Below are 20,670 nucleotides of genomic sequence, written 5' to 3'. Positions count from 1 at the left end.
CAACAGAATGAAGTTGGAAATCAATAACCACCAAAGAACCAGAACTTTCACAAATATATGGAGATTAAATAACACAATCTTAAAAAAAAAAAATAGTAATAACACAATCTTAAACAATTAGTGGGTCAAAGAAGAAACTGCTAGAAAAATTGGTAAATATATAGAGATGAATGAATATGAGAATAAAACATACCAGAATTTATGGGATGCAGCAAAGGCAGGTGCTGAGAGGAAAATTTATTGCCCTAAATGCCCATATTTAAAAAAGAATAGCAAAAAAGAAGGACTTAACTGCTCACCTGGAGTAACTTGAGAGAAAATAGCAAACTAACCCCTAAGTAAATAGAGGAAGAAAACTAACAAAGATTAAAGGAGAAATAAATGAATTGGAGAGTAACAATAACAGTAAAAAAAAGAATCAGTAACACCAAAAGCTGGTTCTTTGAGAAAATCAATAAAATCAAAGGACCCCTAAATAGACTGATAAAGAAAAAAACAAAGATGCAAATAGACAAAATCAGGTATGAGGTGGTCCATGTCATTACCATGAACCCTGAAGAAATTTAAAAAACCATAGGAGGACACAATATAAACAACTATATGCCAACAAACTAAACAACTTAGATGAACTGGACAAATTCCTAGAAATACAGAAGAAACCTACACTGACTCAAGAAGATACAGAAAATCTCAACAAACCAATCACAAGTAGAGATTCAATTAGTCATCAAGAATTTTCCTACAAAGAAAAGCCCAGAGTCAGATGGCTTCATAGGGGAATTTTATTAAACATTCCAAAAAGAATTAACACCAATCTTGCTCAAGCTTTTCCAAAAAAAAGTTGAGGAAAAAAGAACACTACCTAACTCATTTTATGAAACCAGCATCATTCTAATACCAAAACTAGATAAAGATGATACAAGAAAGGAAAATTACAAGCCAATTTCCCAATGAATACAGAAGCAAACATTCTCAACAAAATACTAGCAAATCAAATCCCAGCAACACATGAAAAGAATTACCACCATGGCCAAGTGGGTTTAATCTAGAAATGCAAAGGTGGTTCAACACAAGAAAATAAATTAAATTATAGCACACGAACAAATCAAAAAGGAAAAATCACATGATCATCTCAATTGATGCTGAAAAAGCATTTGACAAAATTCAGCATCTTTTTTTGATAAAAACACTTCAAAAAGTAGGAATTGAAGGGAACCGTCCTCAATATGATAAAGGGCATATATGAAAAACCCATAACCAGCATTGTAATCAACAGTGAGAAACTGAAAGCCTTCCCTCAAAGATTGGGAATGAGAAAAGGATGCTCTCTGTAGCCACTATTATTCAGCTCTGAACTACAAGTTCTGGCTAGAGCAATCAGGCAGGAAAAAAGAAATAGAAGGGATCCAAATGGGAAAGGAAGAATTAAAGCTTTCATTATTTGCAGATGACATGATGCTATGCTTGGAAAATTCTGAGACATTTACAACAAAGCTTCTCGACTGAATAAATCCAACAAAGTAGCAGGATACAAGATTCATGAGCTAAAATCAGTAACATTTCTATAAACAAGCAATGACCCGAGGAGACAATTAAGGAAAAAATTCCATGCAAAACAGCAACTAAAAGAATCAGATATCTAGGAATAAACATAACCAGGAATGTAAAGGACCCGTCTAAAGAAAACTACAAAACATTTCTAAAAGAAATTAAAGAAGATCTAAATATGTTGCAAGTCGTTTTCTACTCATTGAACATAGTTAAGGTGTCAATTCTACCAAAATTGATCTACAGATTCAATGCAGCACCAATGAAAATTCCAAAAACCTACTCTGAAGACATAAAAAAGCTGGTTATCAAATTCCTTGGAAGGGAAAGAAATCTTGTATAACTAAAAATATCCTTAAAAAGAAGAACAGAGTAGGAGGACTAACACTTTCTGATTTTTAAAACTTATTATTAAGCCAGTGGTCTAAACAGCATGGTACTGGCACAAACACGGTACTGGCACAAACACAGAAGTATTGATCAATAGAATTGAATCAAGAGTGTGGAGACAGACCACTAAATCTACAGTCAGTTGATCTTGAACAAGGTCACTAAATGCACTGATCTAGGACAGGTCTTTTCAATAAACAGGCATGAGAGAACTGGATATAAATAGCCAAAAGACTAAAAAGAAGACCCTTACCTTACACCCTATACAAAAATTAACACAAAGTGGATTAAAGAACTAAACATAAGAGCCAGTACCATAAAATTCCCAGAGGAAAATATAGAGAAACCTCTTCAAGACCTAGTAACAGGAAATAGTTTCTTAATTTTACACCCACAGCACAAGCAATGAGAAAAAAAAAAAATAGGAACTCCACAAAATCAAAAGCTTCTGTGCCTCAAAGGAATTTGTCAAACAGGTGAAGAGGGAGCCAATTCAATGAGAAAAAATGTTTGGAAATCACATATGGGACAAAGGTTTGATATCCTGTATGCATAAAGAAACCAGACAACGCAACAACAAAAGAACAAACAACCCAATTATAAAATGGACTAAAGATACGAAGACATTTTTCCCAAGAGCAAAAACATATAGCTAAAAAGCACATGAAGAGAGGCTCATTTTCATTAGCTATAAGTGCAGATCAAGATTTTAATGAGATACTACCTCACACCTACAAGAATGGCTGCTATTAAACAAACAGGAAACTATAAATGTTGCAGAGGATGTGGAAAAACTGGAACACTTATGCACTGCTGGTGGTAATGCATAATGGTACAGCCACTGGGAAAGACAGCTAGATATTGCTAACTGCCATGGTTTGCCAACCTCCAACCAAAACCACTCCTGTTAACCCTAAAAAACCCCTAAAGCTCCATCTGAGATCCTACAAATGTTTCCCACACTAAGATTACTTCCAGGAAATCTGCAACCTGCAGATGGGTTTCTAGGCCAGGTAAGTTCTGAAATCCAGAGAGGCCAGACCCTCTAAGAACATCAGCTAGTTCCATCCTCCTATTGTCAAAACCCCTTTCCAACATGAAAAAGTTTTAATGGGCATAGCATGAATACCCTTAAAGATTGGGAGAAGGATCAAAGGAGAAGGAGGAGTTACAACAGAGAAGATAGGATTTAACAAATGAGTACAACCGCTAAATCATTATACTGGTACTTCTTTTAGTCTCCTGTGACTTGTGCAGCTAAAAGGAAAAAACTGAAATTGTGGAACTATAACCTATACCAAACTCTGAAATATGTTCTATAACCATTTGTCACAATGTACCCTGAAAACTGATTGTTTTCTATATATATTTCATAATAAAAAATGTTGAAAAAAAGATGCAGAAATGTTCAAGTTTTTATTTTTGCTTTTTTTTCCAATTAGTAAGAAAAATGATGTTTATAACAATAGTATAATCCTAGGACAGACCTCTAGTATAGATACATAAAGAAATATATAAATTTATATATGGATCACATAAGCTTTCTCTGCCCATAAAAATTACTCTAGATTATTCTGAAAGGGTAAAACAAGTTCTAATATTAGCAACAAATTACTGGAAGTTTAAAAGAGAAACTACAATTAATATTCACCTTTGCACTATAGTTCTCAGGACTAGAATGACATGAGCTCTGCTGCTGAAATGATGGGGATGGTGGTAGGGATAGTTGTCTCCGTTCCTCTTTTTTGCGTTCATACACTCGAACTCGGGCACAAGTCATCATACTTTCAAAGTACAAATAAACTGGATCTTTGTCCTCTTCCCGAATCTAAAAGTTTCATACAACAAAACATTCCATATACTGGGGAAAAAGTTTCCTAAACTCCAAGAGGAAAAACACTTTTTAATCTTTGCTCATATTACAATTAAAAACTTTTAAGGCAAATGTTAAAGTTAAATTCTATGAGTACAGTACATATTGTGCTACGTTTGTGGGCAGTTAGAATGGATCTTGCTCTCTATGAAGAAATTTTAGATAACACCAGAGCAGTCCTTCTAAAACTATGCTTGATGGATGCATTTGTTAATTTCTAGTCCATCACAGACATTTCAGTTATTAATACAATGCAAGCATCAGTTCTCACCTTTACCTATCAGTATTCACACAGTCATATGAGTATCAACTGTTATTTTAAATCTTGAACTTTGTAGCTATCATTGCATTAAGGAAATCTGCTTTAAAAAGATAAGAGGTATTTTTAAAAGCTTTTCCTTAATATTTTTCTACTAGTAAAAAATGTAATTTTCTACACTATACATCAATTACTCAATATTCTACACTACAGAAATAAGAGCATCTTTAAAAGACTTTTTGCAAGTCACATCAAAAGCCCACATTTTCATGATTCTCTTGGAGAGAGTTGGCTATCTTTAAGAATTACTACTACTCATCTCTACTTTTATGTGGAAAAGAAACTTCTTACAGATGCATTACCTGAAAGCAAAATGACTCATAGACTATCAACCAAAAATCTGATTGAAATGAATGGTTATCATCATTATAAATGATTTCTGTAAGCTGCAATAAAAGATGAAACTCCAGGCTTACCACAGGATTGGGTTTGGGAGTATATGCCCGTGCAGGTTTAATTCCAGTGAGTAATTTGCCCTTCATGGTAGTAGATAAAACTTCTGGCTGAGGCAGTAACAATGGCTTCATGGGCTCAATGACAGAGGGCGTCGGAATATAAACTGGCTCTGGATCTACTTCACCTTCTACTTTTACCCATAATGGATAATGTCGAACGGGCTGTTCAGGCTCTGTTTCACATATAGCTTAACAAAAAGAAAGATAAGACTTTAGGTATCTTTAGCAAACATAATACGTTCCATCACAAAAGGCAATAACTTATTAAAATAACCAAATAGATGCCCCCTAAAAAACCTTAAATTATGCTCACATAATTTCATAATTTATTCATTTATTAACCAAATATTTGTTGGATACCTACTATGAACCCAGCTATTGTTTTAAGAACTAGAGAAAACATAGCTATGAATAAAACAAAGCTCTTGCTCTCACAGAGTTTATACTCCAATAGGAGACTAAGTACTATCTTAAGTACTACAGAAAATAGTTATGAATAAAACAAAGCTCTTGTTCTCACAGAGGTTATAATTTAATAGGAGAGTAAAAACTAAAAAATACATAACAAGTAGTGACAAGTGTAGAAAAATGTGGCAGGGTAAGGAAATGAACAGTTAACAGGGGATGATGCTATCATACTTAACATGCTAGAGAAGGCCTTACTGAAAAGGTAACAGTTATTCTACACCATACTTTTTCTACTTTACATTACTGATTGAATCGTACTGTGTGCCTGTTATAAGCACTTAAAATGTTTTAACTCATTTAACTGTGACAATAGTCTTTGGTAGATATTATTATTCACGTTTTACAGAAACTAAGGTCCAGGAGAGTTAAACAAGTAAGCAGCAGAATCAGGATCAAACCCAGGAAACCTATGGAATTGAGTTAATAGTACAATTATAAAAATGTTCTCCTCTTAAAAAAAAAAAACTCAGGCAACCTGGTTCGAGACACCAAGCTGTTACTGCTGCTTCCTGATAATGGACTGTAACCAAAAGACAATCTGACTTCAGCATAGGAACAAAAACATTTATATCAATATAAAAACAATAAAAACCAACTGAAGTAAAATCATACTATCAAGAAGTTTTACAGAAAGGAAAACATACACTGATTATTTAACTAAATTAAACGAAAGAGCTACATTAGGAAAGCTCCTGGCTGTATTTTATAAGCAAGTTGCCATTCCCATAAGTAAGACGACTACAGAGAAGTAAACATCATATTTTGCATTTTAAAGGTCAGTCCTCAGGAGACTGATGTAGCTGGTTCTAAGCAAAAGGTCCAAAATTTCTGGCCTAAAGTCACATAAAATGATTCTGAACTACACTTAAAACACTTAATGCAAATACTTAATGCAATTACTCTTTTATTACAAATTAGAATCCACCACTACTTGATCTCATAAAAAGTATATCTGCTGTGAACATTAAGATTCTGCTAATGTAGTTTGGCAGTTCCTCAGGAAGCTACATAAAGAATTGCCATATGATATAGCAATCCCATTCCTAGGTATATATTCAGACGAATTGAAGGCATGGACACAAACAGACATTTTTGCACACTGATGTTTATACCAGCATTATTTATGATTGCCAAGAGAAAGAAACAGCCCAAATATTCATCAACAGAGAAGTAGCTAAACAAGCTGTTGTATAAATATATGATGGAATATTACACTGCTGTAAAACAAATTAAAGTCATGAAGCAAGTAACAATGTGAATGACCCTTGAGGACATTATGTTGAGTGTATTTAGCCAGAAACAAATGGATAAATGCTATATGGTCTCACTAACATGAACTAACATTAATGATTGAACTTTGAGGGCTAAAGTTAAGAATACGAGTTAACAGAAGATAGAAAAAGGGTAGAGTTAAGACATGCTGTGCTGAAAGAGAAGAGAATGTTCAACAGGACTGACCGTAAAGATCCAGAAATGGATAGCACAATATTATCTGATGGTAACACAAATAATACAGTACACTAAATGAAGCTGAGTGTGAGTATGGTTGAGGGAGAAAGGCTAGGGGCATGGATGACACCAGAAGGAAAGGCATAGGATAAAGACTGAGACTGTATAAATTTAACTGCCTAGAGTGGACAATGATGGTAATCAAACGAAGAAATATAAGGATGTTTTCTCATGATGGAAAACAAATAAATGAAAGTCAACACTGCAAAGTATACAGGATGGTTTACAGGAAAAAACACAATCAATGCAAACCAGGGTCTACAGTTAACAGTAATATTGCATTAGGCTTTCACTGAATGTAACAAAGGGCGTAGGCCAAAACTGAATGTCAATAAGAGTGGGCTACGGGGGAGGGGTATGGGATTCTTTGTGGAAGAAAAGCGTATCTGTCCTCACACAGATTATAGTGTGGAAGGCATAGCTATGTGATTAAAGCAGGAACCATTGATTTTTCACTAAGGTTGAATTGTATGATTTACAAATCAAACTGTTTAAAAATGAAGAGAGATTCAAGTGCTAAAGAAAATGTGAAGAAAGAGATCTACCTATTCACTTCTGGGTAGGGAAGCAAAGTGGTGCAGCCCCTCTGACGGACAGCGTGTTGATACCACAGGAGAGGTTGACAAATAATCCTGCAACCCTCTTGCAAGGTATATACTTGGAGGAACTGAGAGTTGGGACAAGAATGGACATTTGCACACTGATGTTTATGGTGGCAGTGTTCTATTTGCAATGGTGGCCTAACGGCACAACCACAGAAGAATGGAAGTGGGGAACTGTGGTATTTACATACAACAGACTACTGAGTGGCTGCAAGAAGGAAGTTGTAAAGCACACAACTAGGTGAATGAACGAGAAGGACAGTATGTTGAATGAAATGTCAGAAACAATTATTATTATGCCTCACTCACATGGACTAACCATAATATACAAACTTGGAGAATAGAAGTCAAGAGCATGGGTTATCAGGTTGGGATCTATTGTAAGGTTCCTAGCTTTACAAGCACTTAGAGCAGTCACATCTATTCCGGCGTTGGAACTGTTATTTTTTTATTCTAAAATGCTGAGCTCTTTGTATGTAACCTGGTCTTTCCTGGAACTCTGGCTATTTGTGTGACACCTGAGACTGAGCATTAGAGCTCTGAAGCTATGAAAATCAGCATTACCCAAACAGCAACTGTTTAAAAAGTTGAAACAGTGATCAGATTTCAACTAGAGATAAGAAAAAAGCTGATCTGAATAGGACTAAGGGAAATTAGAATTTCAATTTCTGCGTGTGACCAAAAGAAGAGATAATTAATTGGTGAAAATTTTATGTTTTCTGTAGCACACCATCTAATTTAGTTGGCATGGTCAGTTTATTCAAACATCATAATTACATGGAATTTTGAAAAGGGAGTGTTGCTTTGTACAGGTTAGTGTGAGGCTCCGATACATCCCAGACTTATCTGGGCAAAAGATAAAAAAGTATTTGCAAAGTCCCCTTGGATGACTGGGAAGAAAGGATGAAATATTAAACTTTCCCACCTGGGGAATTACTGTTATTCTCCAAGCAGTGGGGACAACCAATTTAATATAGATTGAGCCCTAGACCTTGGGGCTCACCTCTAGGTAACTTATTCCTACAAAGGAGAAGCTAATCCTACTTGTAACTATGCTTAATAGTCACCCCCCAAGAGAACCTCTTTTGTTGCTCAGATGTAGCCTCTCTCTCTCTCTCTCTCTAAGCCAACTCTGCAGGTGAACATACTGCCCTGACCACCTTAGGTGGGACATGACTCCCAGAGGTGTAAATTTCCCTGGTAAGCACCATGGGGTTGAGAAAGCCTTCTGAAGCAAAATGAAGAAGAAAAATATGAGACAAAATTTCAGCAGCTGAGAGATTTTAAACAGAATCAAGATGTCATCCTGGTGGTTATTGTTATGCATTCTATAGACATTCCTTTTTAGTTTATGGTGCATTGGAGTGGCTTGAAGGAAGTATCTGAGGCTGTGGAGCTGTATTCCAGTAGCCTTGATTCTTGCAAATGACGTATAACCACATAGGTTTTTTATAATGTGACTGGGTGATTGTGAAAACCTTGTGGCTGACACTCCCTTTAACCAGAGTATGGACAGATGAGTAAAAAAGAAAAAGACAAAAATAAATAAATAATGGTGGGGGATAAGAGGTAAAAAAAAAATTTTGAGTAGATTGCAATACTAGTGGGTCAATGAGAGGTAGGGGTAAGGGGTATGGGATGTATAGTTTTTTTTTCCCCCTTTTATTTCTTTTTCTGGAGTGATACATATGTTTTAAAAATGTTCATAGCGACAAATACAGAACTGTGTGATGATAATGCAAGCCACTGATTGTATACTTTGGTTGGACTACACAGTGTGTAAAGATATTCAACTAAAAAATTTTAAAAAAAAGAAGAAGATTCTATTAATGAAAAACAACTTTGTATAAGGAGCTCCTAAGACTAATATCCTTCAGAGCATAACCACAAAATGCTGAATAAAGGCTTAAAGATTAAAATGCAGGGAAATCTCAAACCTTTAGGACTAGAGAGTAATTAATGAATCAATTTTTATTTAGCTAGTAAGTACTCCCCATTACCCATCTTTTAAAACTTAGCTCATTTATCATATAATTCATAATGGCTTCTAACTCCCCACAATTCATACATGCATTCATATACTTGAATACCTACTACATGCCAGAATTAACAGGTCTATCAATGAATAAAACTGACAAAACTCCTGCCCTTATATGGCTTACAAAACAGGTAATAAACAAGACAGATAATATGTTAGAGGAGTCTCAGCACAGTGGTACGGGGGCTGGACCTCAGAGGGGGCTGGCATGAGCATGCTGGCCACCAGGAAGACTTTTTGATGGCGCCAGGTTGAACTGGAGTCAAAGACAGATGAGGAGGACTTACAGGAAGTTCAGTTAAAAGTGGAAGAGACCTGAGAAGTGCAGAATTTGAGAAGAGGCCCAATCGGGTGAGTGCTGTGGCCCTATTAGTCACAGGGAAGGTACAGGAAGAGACCTCTCTAGTGGATGATCCCTCTTAGATGAAGACAGGTGGTGTGGTAGACATAGAGAAATTGAAGGAAAGGGTCAAACACAAGATCAGTGAAGAGGAAGACCCCACCTGGGGATGCTATTTTCTGCAGAAACCATCCGAAGAGATGACATGATGAAGTACACTGAGACAGTCCTTAAGAACAGGAAAGGCACTGTTGAACACAAAGAACAGAAAGTAAAGCTGAAGAATGCAGAGGACTGCCTTTAGGAACTTCCAGAAAATACCCATGTTTCCTCAGCAAAGAAAACCAAGGAAATGCTTTCCAATCAGATGCTGATGATTTTAGCATCAATGCTAAAATTAAAAATATCATTTCCACAAAGAATACCAAAGACCATGTGCTGGCAGAGCAGGAGTGCAAGAAGAAAGACAGTGAGACATCCTTCGTACCCACTAACATAACTGTAAGTTATGTGTTGCACAACTGATTTTAACATGAGGAGCTCAATGCCCCCATATGGAGGTACAAAGAAGAAACCAAAGCCCTATGAGAGTAGGTAACACAGAGAACAGAAAACTCTGATATTGTGTCAAACATTAGGGACATCCAAATCAAAAGGCTTGATCTTGAGGCTTAATCTTGTGAAGGCCACTGATGACTATCACTATGAAAGATCAACAGGTGGCTCTGAGAGTGGCTGAAGAGAAGTACAGTATAGGGATGTAAATAGCACCCTTTCCCTACACCCTGAGAACAGGTTTCCCGGACAGAGGTCTGATGATTTTACTAACAAACAGTTCCAAAAGCAGACTCTTTTAGTCCTGCTGCTTACCTGGTGGGTTTTCAAGCACTGAATTTGTAACCTTCTGAAACAAAACCATGTGCAATTTTCCTATGTGGGGCAAACTATCCTTGTGACAATTATTAAATCTCATTTGTAAAAAAAAAAAGAAAACACGTTATACAGTCATAAGCACTTCAAAGAGAAAAACCAAAGCAGCAAAGAATAGGAAGTATTTGCAATGAATGTATATAAATATCTATTTTGAGAGGAGGGCTGCAATTTTTTAAAGGGATGGTTTCGCAATGTAGGTAGGATTTATAAAGGCTCTACCACGCATCTGATAAGAACATTATTGTTCAGAGTTGTTAATTATTTATATACACACACACATATTTATATATATATTCTTTAACAAAAATAAAAGTTCCTTCAGGACAAGAGGTCTGTGGCCTCTTTTAAATCAATTTTGAAGAATTTTTTCTAAGGATCCATAAATGAACCATTATAAATAAGATCTCTTTCAACATTTTCTTTTGAAAATAATAGCTACAAAATACATAATATACTTCAGAAGAAAAATTCCTAGGATGTCAAGAATGACTATTGACTTTCGCTTTAATCCCTCACAGGCAAAGACAACTACAACGTTTTAAGTGGATAAATGGGGAAATGGTAATTCAAAAAACAAGTGAGTTCATAAAAAGAGCTGACTAGGAAGAATAAAGTTCAATTCTATTCAGGACATACAAAAATGAAATTACAGCAACATTATCAAATACAGTAGGCAATTTAATATCAGGGCTGCCATTGACAAGAGACTTCAGCAGAAGCCATGAAAAAAGCCTTGTCCTCACAAGGACAAGAACAACCGACCAAGGGCTCTCAATCCCTCACATTTCACTAGCCTGCCACTGCTCCACCTGATTTCTTTACCCAGCCTGGACTAAGATAGAACACTGCACTGTTCCCCTTAACATTACACTTGAGGCCCTTCTATTTTTAACCTGAAATCCAGAAGAAAAGAACTAGCAAAGGTAGGAATAGACAGAATATTAAGGTGACAACAAGAGTAGCAAATATTCACAAAAGCCATTAACAGAAAACAGTTTTAAGAAAGAAATGTCTGTTCTTGTTTCTATTCAAATGCTTCTTAATAAATGGTGCTGTTCCCAATTCCCTTAACATTTTCACTCTATCTTCTGGGTTCTCAGTGAGCTTTTTTGTTTGTGACAACTAAAACACTACAGCATTTCTGTTGGCAGAGTACCTCTAGGGATAGGAGAAAAACCATGGAACTATTAAACTTCACCACCAAGAAAACCCCTGATGTTGTGTCAAACATTATGGACACCCAAATCAATAAGCTTGATCTTGAGGCTTAATCTTGTGAAGCTTATGTATGTGCAGAAAAGCTTAGCCCACCTACAGGTATGCCTAAAAGTTAATTCTGGAGGACCTGTTTTGTTGCTCAGATGTGGCCTCACTCTAAGTCCGACTCTGCAAGTGAAATCATTGCTCTCCCCATTATGTGGGACATGACATCCAGGGGTAAAAGTCTTCCTGGAGGCATGGAAGATGACTCCAAGGAATGAGTCTGGCCCTGGCACCATGGGATCAACAATGCCATCCTGACCAAAAGGGGGCAAAGAAGTATAGCACATAAGGTATCAGTGGCTGAGAGAGTTCAAATAGAGTCGAAAGGCTATTCTGAGGTCATTCTTAAGCTTCAGTTAGACACTGCTACCTATAACTTGCCAAACCCCAACCAAAACCATTCCAGCCAATCCTAAGAATACCTAGGGCAATATATAAGATTCTACAAAGGTTCCATGCACTGGGGTAACTTTCCAGAAATCTACAACATCAGATGGGTCCCTGGACCAGATAAGTCCTGAAACCTAGAGAGGCCAGCCTCTCTAGACTATCAGCTAGTTCCATCTCCCTATCCCTTATTATTGAGAGCTCCTTCCAACATGAAAAAGCTAGAATGGGTTTAGCCCAAATACCTCTAAAGAGTGGGATAGAAAGATTAAAGGTGATGGTGGAGTTGTACAGAAAAGATAAGGTTTAATGAATGAGTATGACTGCTAAATCATTATGTTGATATTCCTTTTGGTCTCCAGTATCTTAGAGCAGACAGAAGTAACAACCTAAAATTGTGGAATTGTAACCCATACCAAACTCTGAAATGTGTTCTACAAATTGTTGTGCTGTGCTTTGAAATTTACTGTGTTTTTTTTTTGTATATATGATATTTTTCACAAAAAAGAAAAAATAAGTCGATTGTGATAATAAAAAACATATTGATTCCTTCTAGCCTCCAACGTTCCGGAGCAGCCAGAAAGAAAAATTTGAGATGATGGTATTGTAGTCCATGACAAATTCTGGGTTCTGGCCTGTAACTACTTGTTGAAAAGTGCGTTGAAAACTATTTTTTTTTTCTTTCTTTGCTTTGTATATATGTTATATTATACAAAAAAAAAAGTTAAAAAAAACCCACTATAGCATTTTTGCTATTGTGGCTCTTAAATTATAATAAATACAGGTATATCTGTTTATCCCATAGCTGTTCTGTCAACTTGGCAATAACCGCTCAGAAAAATGGACTTCATTTTAATTATCTATATCCTCCCTCCTCTCATACCTAGCAGTGTTCATAACAGTTGCACTATAAATAAAAGTTAGATTTAGAAAACTCACAGAACTGCTATGTTAACACTCAAGACACTGTATTCCTCCTCCTTCCAGTTTTGACATTTTAAACCATTTTACAGTGAAATAAAACCATAAAGAAAAGTACATAAAGATGTATGTATAGCTTAATAATTAGCAATTATACACCCATTTAAATACTATATGGGTCAAGAAATAGAATATTGTCATCAACTCCAGAAGCCCATGCATGCCTTTTTTAAAATCACAATCTCTCCCCAGAAAAGATAATCACTGAAATGATGGCCATCTTCTTGCTTTACAGTTTTAAAACCAAAGAACACATTCCCAAACATTACAACGTAATTTTGCCCGTTTCTGAAATTTATATAAATGGAATCACAAAGATGTATTCTTTTGCTTGGCTTCTTTTCCCTCAACACTATATTTATATATTTCATGCAGGCTGTTACTCTATATATATTTTCTCTGTGGCACACTACCCCAATGAATATTCATACTTGCTGTTCATTCATTCTACTGTTATTGGATATCTGCGGTTTTCAGGTTTTGGCTCCTGTGAATCAGGGTGCCATAAATACTCTGGTATAGTCTATTTATTGATTGCTAATGGAAACAGCTCTGCTGGCTACTTAAGAGTCAAACTGCTAGACCAAGAGCATGTGAATATTCAACTTCAGTAAATACTTTCAAACTGTTTTCCAAAACGGTTTTATCAATTTACACCCCCATCAGCAGTATATGAGAGTTCCCGTGTTCACCATCTTCAGCAATTGTTGATTTTATTGGAGGCTTTTAATTATAAACATTCTGGCAGGTATCTAGTACAATATATTTTTTTCTAATTAAACGAGTTATTAATTATAGAACAATCGTGCATAAAAAAGATTCCCATACACCACCCCACCACTAGCACTTTGCACTAGTATGGAACACTGATGACTGTACTTTTTTATAACTATACTGTTAATTAAAGTCCATGGTTTAACATAGGGTTCCCTGTGTAGTGTAGTTCCATGGATTTTTTCAAATTTTATTCTGCTACTATACATATAATCTAATATTTCCTCTTTTAAGCATATTCAGGTAATATATTTCAGTGCTGTTAACTGGGTTTGCAACATTGTGCTACCATCACCACCATCCATTACCAAAACATTTCCATCATTCCAATAAGGAACCCTGTAGATTTTAAGCCTTAACTTCCCGTTTCCTATGCCCATCCTGTTGCTGATAACCTATATTCTTTGAGAGTTTGCTTATTCTAATTATTTCAAATCAGTGAAATCACACTGTTCTAGTTTGCTACCTGCTAGAATGCAACACACCAGAAACAGATTGGCTTTCAATAAAAGAAGATTTATTTAGTTAGCTATAGTTCTTCAGAGGAAAACAGCTAACTTTCAACTGAAGTCCGTTCTTATGTGGGAAGGCACAGGACGATCTTTGCTAGCCTTCTCTCCAAGCCTCTGGGTTCCAACAACTTTCCCCAGGGTGATTCCTTTCTGTATCTCCAAAGGCCTGGGCTGGGCTGGGCTGGGCTGGGTTGGGCTGAGAGTGCTGAGATGAGGTATGCTGAGCTGCTTGGGTTGTGCTAAGGAGAGCTCTCCCATTTAAGCACCAGCCAATTAAATCAAACATCATTCACTGCATCAGGCACGCCTCCTAGTCAACTGCAGATGTAATCAGCAAGAGATGAGGTTCACATGTCATTGGCTCATGTCCACAGCAACAGAACTAGGCACCTTCACCTAGCCAAGCTGACACTTGAACCTAACTACCATATGCACAATATCTGTCCTTTTGTGTCTGTCTTATTTCACTCCAGGTTCATCCATGCTGAAGCATCATCAGGACTTTATTACTTCTTACAGCTGAGTAATACTCCATTGTACGTATGTACCACATTTTATTTATCCATTCATCAGCTGATGAGCACTTGGGTTGCTTTCCTCTTTTAGCATTGTGAATAATGCTGCTACAAACATCAGTGTATAAATATTGGTTTGAATCTCTGCTTTCAATTCTTCCAGGTATATACTTTGTAGTAGGATTGATGGGTCACACGGTAATTCTATACTTAACTTTCTGAGGAATTGCACAGTGGCTCCATCATTTTACATTTAATGAGCACTCATATTTCTCTACATCTTTTCCAACACTTGTGATTTTCCACTTTTTTAACATTCTAATGGGTGCAAGCAAAATGGTATCTTGTGTTTTTGATTCACATTTCCCTGATGGCTAATGTTGAGCATTTTTCACATGCTTTCTAGCCATTTGTATAACTTCTTTGGAGAGATGTCTATTCAAGTCTTTTTTCCATCTGTAAAATTGGGCTGCCTTGTTGTTAAGCTGAAGGATTTCTTTATATATTCTGGATATTAATCCTTTACCAGATATGTGGTTTCTAAATATTTTCTCCCATTGTGTAGGTTGTCATTTTACTTTCATGATAAAGTCTTTTGAGGCACAAAAGTTTTTAATTTTGATGAGGTCAAGTTTATCTGTTTTTTTCCTTTGTTGCTTGTATATTTTGATTTGCATTTCCCTAATGGCTAATGATACTGAACATTTTCAACACATACTATTTGGTTATTTGTACATCCTTGGCAAAATGTCTATTTAAATCTTTTGCCCATTTTTTTAATTGGGTTGTCTTTTAGCTGTTGAATTTTTGTTTTCTTAATCCTATCTTTTGAAGAACGAAAGTTTTAATTTTGATGAATTCAAGTTGATTAATTTTTCATCTATACCACATGTTTTTTATGTCCTATTTAAGAACTCCTTATGAAACACAAGGACACTAAAATTTTTACCTATATTGTCTACAAGAAATTTTTAAATTTAAGCTACATTTACAATACTTACATTTAATCTATTGCATTAACTTTTACATTTCAAGTTAACTTTTGTATATGGTATGAAGTGAGGGTCAAGATTTCTTTTTCTTTTTGCCTATAGTTATTCATTTGTAACAGAACCACCTGCTGACAAGATTACTGTTCCACCAATGAACTGCCTTGGAGCTATGTCAAAAATCAGTTGACCACATGTGTATTAATTTTCGAATTTCTACTCTGTTCCACTGATCTACATGTCTTTCTTTGCCACAATTAATTTAGCTTTATAAGAAGTCATACAGCAAAGTCTCCCAACTACTTTCTTCTAAGACATTTGCCTTTCCACCCAAATTTTATAACAACCTCACATTTTCTACAAAAGGCCTTGCTGGGATTTTGATTGGGATTGTGTGCTGGTTTGAAAAGAAGTATGTCCCCTAAGAAAAGCCATGTTTTAATATAAATTCCATTTCATAAAGGTAGAATAATCTCTATTCAATACTGTATGTTTGAAGCTGTTATCAGATCTCCCTGGATGATGTGATTTAGTCAAGAATGGTTGTTAAACTGGATTAGGGGACGACATGTCTCCACCCATTTGGGCGGGTCTTGATTGGTTTATTGGAGTCCTATAAAAGAGGAAATAGTTTGGACAATGCGAGTTTCAGAGAGAGCAACACTATGAAGCAGAGAGTCCACCAGTCAGCGACCTTTGGAGATGAAGAAGGAAAACATCTCCTGGGGAGCTTCATGAAACTGGAAGCCAGGAGAGGAAGCTAGCAGATGATGCCGTATTTGCCATGTGCCCTTCCAGCTGAGAGAATAACTGTGACTGTGTCGATCATGTGCCTTTCCAGATGAGAGAGAAACCCTGAACTTCATCGGCCTTCTTGAACCAAGGTATCTTTCCCTAGATGCCTCTGATTGGACATTTCTATAGACTTGTTTTAATTGGGACATTTTCTCGGCCTTAGAACTGTAAACTAGCAACTTATTAAATTCCCCTTTTAAAAAGCCATTCCGTTTCTGGTATATTGCATTCCAGCAGCCAGCAAACTAGAACAGATTGCATTACATTTATTTACTTTAATGTCTGTAGTGATGTCATCTCTCTCAATTCTAATACTGATAATCTGTGGTACATTTTTTTCCTGATCAGTCTAACTACAGGTATAAATTTTACCAAACTTCTCTTTATATCATTAGTTAACCCATAGGTATACGTCTATGTCTCCAACAAAACTGTTAAGTGGGCTAAGAAAACAGAAACGTCACATTTTTCCTTTCTTTTGGTACTGCCCACAGCAACTAAGCAAAGTGCCTTTCCACAGCACTATTTTTTGTTCTTGACAGACCAAAGGGTAAACAGGTGATAAGAATAAGCCCATGGGCGGGCCATGGTGGCTCAGCAGGTTAAGAGTGCTTGCCTGCCATGCCCGAGGACCGGGGTTCGATTCCCGGAGCCTGCCCATGTTAAAAAAAAAAAAAAAAAAAAAAAAGAATAAGCCCAAAAGGGAGTATAATATGGAGGTAGAATTAAAATTTCAGAAATCACATCTTACATAGTAGAAAAAACATGGGGACTTGGAAATCAGAAAGACTGGTATTCAAATACCTACTGCCCACTTCATACCAACGTGACCTTAGGGAAAAAGTTATTTAAACTCTCTCTCAGCACTCAATTAGCTCACTTGTACAATGAGAATAAAGTCTACCAATCACATAAGTCTTCAAGATTTAAATGACATTATCCTCATAGAATGATTTGCATAAAGCGTGTCCAAAATTGTTAGCATCCTTCTGTTTGCACCAATGGATTAATGAGCCATTAGTGGCAGGAAAATTCTAAGCCTACTACAGTAGCAAGAAAACATATATTAATAAATGTCTAGACTTCCTATGTTGAGAACACCTTTAATTTATATATTAAATGTATAAGGAACAAAAAATTTAGACTGCACAAAAGAATACAAAATGAAAAACAAGTCATTCGTCATATCCAGTGTTACAGTCCAAACAAGTGACCTTTTTTTTTTTTTGCATGGGCAGGCACCAGGAATTGAACCCAGGTCTCTGGCATGGCAGGCAAGAACTCTGCCTGCTGAGCCACCGTGACCTGCCTAACAAGTGACTACTTTTTGACTACTGTTAGTTACTTCAATAATTCTAAATAAAATGATTCACCACAATTTCATGATTTAATAATAATTAAGGACTCAATATGATGAAACATAAAGAAATGAGCATCCTAAACTTTTCTTCACCTTTCCACCCAAATTTCAGAACAATAGTTATAGCATGATATACACTGTCATGGTTTATATTATTGATTCGTGCTCGTATTAGGCCTTTACCAACTTTGCATATACTTCAACTCTAAAACCAAAAATCTAACAATTTGTTTATATTATGTTTATGTAAATAATCCTTGAAGAATCAATTAGTGTGACTGACCCTTCTGAGGAGGAAACAATTTTATATCACTTAATTTTTCCAACTGTCCACATAAAATGGCTTCTCTTTTCTTATTCTACTAGTAACTGTTCATAATGATACCAACATTTTTATCTATTCATAGTAGGACCATAATTTTTTTGTAGAAAGGTTTACCTTCCTAGTGTTAATTGCATTTTTACTTTCTTAGTGAGGATGGTGGTAAATATGAGGGTGGTATGTATCTTCTACCCAATCATGAGTATCATCCAGGTTCTTAATTATACTATTTCTTAAAATAAATCTAGTATCTTCTTGAAGATATTCTTTTCAGTATCCCCTTGATTTTTTTATTTTAGTAGACTGGTTCCTTTCCAATTTTGCTATTAACTGTTATTTCAGTTTTCCCCTTCTTGGGCTAGGTCCACTCTTTACTGTGAAAAGGGTGAACCTCTTCACTTCTGGGGCACAATCTCAAAAAATCCATCCAGAATTTGTGAGAGAGCTACTTCCTATATTACTGCATATTTCAGCATGTCTTTATTTTTATATGCATACACTTTATTTATAGCTTGGTTAGCTATACAGTTCTAAATTGAAAAAAATCATGTGACCTCTACACACCATCTCAGTTCTGTAAACAATGATTCAAATGTTCAATGACTGGTGTAACTGATGATCTCTTTGACATCAGATTAATTCTACACCCTTCTTAAGCAAAGTAGTTTCTCTTTAAAATCATTCAGGATATCTTCTTTATTTTAATGTTCTTAAATGTCAGAAGGACATGCCTAGACAGGGGTCTTTTTAAAAGTATTAATGCCTGATTTTGAGTTTATTCTCTTAACCTGAAACTGCATGTCCTTAAACCCTGGAATATTTCCTTCCATCATTTCTCTGAGTATTTTCTCCCTCTCATTTTCTCTTTTCTTTCTTTCTTCAGTTCCTCTAAATCATCTATAACTTACTTTTTTTATTTTCCACCTATCTTTTTGCAAAACATACTGAGAAATTTCCTCAACTTCTTCCAGTTCTTACACTGATTTTGTTTTTGGTTTCTGTAACACTTTTTTCTCCAAGAACTCGTTCTTATTTCTTCTCTTTTTAAACAGGAGTCATAACAAGATTATCTCCCCTCCTCTCTGCAACTTTCCCAAACAGTACAAGAAAACAATGACTCCTACAGAGGAAATAGCAGACCATGTTTTTTATACTGAACTACACCACTGAGAAATGGTACAAATACGTGGGTAACTAACTGGCTGGCTTCTGAAATTTAACTCTGGTCAAGTATAGAATATTTAGGGTGAAGACACTAATTGAGAAAGTAAAGCAATGAAACCTAACAGATACATAGTACGCCTGTTTAGGTAACTTTTATATTTTATTCTCGTTGCTTTGAAATGCAAATGTATGTTGCTACAAGTGTAAGATAGGAGTAAACTCAATAAGGAGATCCAACTAAACTAATAATTCTCTATTATATTTTATCTTAAACTTCAAAACCTTATTTCTATAACAATCATTTAGATATATGAAGACAATACCTCATTTAAACACTAAAATAGTTGTTAAAATAATTAAAAAATAATAATAATCTAGCAGTAGTTATAAGACAGAGATCAGAAACAGACCTAAGCGATATATTATAATTTACAATAAAGGTAACATTTTAAACCTATAGGGAAAGTACATATTCCTCAGTAAGTGAAGGTACAACGAGCTAGCCATCTGAGTGAAAACTGATTCCCTGCTGCAAATCTCAAATAAATTCCAGATATGTTAACAATTTAAAAACTTTGAAAGCTTGTAAAATTATAATACTAGATGAAAGTCTAAATGTCTTTATAATCTTGGCAGTAGAGAGAGACTTTCTAAGCAAAACTCCAAAGACTTTAAAAAAAAAAAAAAAGACTGTTAGATTTTAATTATCTCTGCTTTTTCTTTTTGCAGGGGGTGGGGGAAGAATCTGGACAAAATTTAAATAAATTATAATACCTGTTACCAGAAATACAGGAATTAAAAAAAAAAAACATTAAAAAGAAAAAGACAAATTATAAGATTATAGCCAAGAAAAAATAAAGTTCCTACAAGCTACAGGAAAAAAATCACAACTACCCCAATAAAAGAACTCAAGAAGGCAATTTAGGGCAGACAGTTTCTCACCTATCAGTTTGATGGTTTGAAAAGACTAATGGGGAAAAAAAAAAGAATACCCAGGGTTGAGGAGTATAGAAATACTGGCACTCTCCAACTACTAGCAAATGCAAAAACTGGTACAATTCTAGCAATATCTCTAACTGTGTTTCAAGTGCACCCTTTGTCCCATCAATTTCACTTTAACAGCATATCCCGAA

General features: G+C 35.6%; 1 protein-coding gene and 1 pseudogene across 20 annotated transcripts in view; one reads left to right on the top strand and one right to left on the bottom strand.

The window, feature by feature from the left end:
* The window catches only part of MGA (MAX dimerization protein MGA), a 209,498-nt gene that overhangs the window by 33,290 nt on the left and 155,538 nt on the right, over window positions 1-20,670 (bottom strand). For all 20 annotated transcript variants that reach the window (XM_077127521.1, XM_077127535.1, XM_077127522.1 and 17 more), the window contains 2 exons: window positions 4,547-4,773; window positions 3,590-3,766 (listed from right to left, as the gene is read on the bottom strand). In XM_077127521.1, coding sequence (XP_076983636.1) covers window positions 3,590-3,766; window positions 4,547-4,773 — 404 coding nt within the window. The remainder of the gene's footprint in view (window positions 1-3,589; window positions 3,767-4,546; window positions 4,774-20,670) is intronic.
* Window positions 9,417-10,162, top strand: LOC143656501 (splicing factor C9orf78 pseudogene; annotated as a pseudogene).

Source organism: Tamandua tetradactyla, chromosome 14, assembly GCF_023851605.1.
Source record: "Tamandua tetradactyla isolate mTamTet1 chromosome 14, mTamTet1.pri, whole genome shotgun sequence".
Lineage (NCBI taxonomy): Eukaryota > Metazoa > Chordata > Mammalia > Pilosa > Myrmecophagidae > Tamandua > Tamandua tetradactyla.
This window is presented reverse-complemented; position numbering and strand designations above follow the sequence as displayed.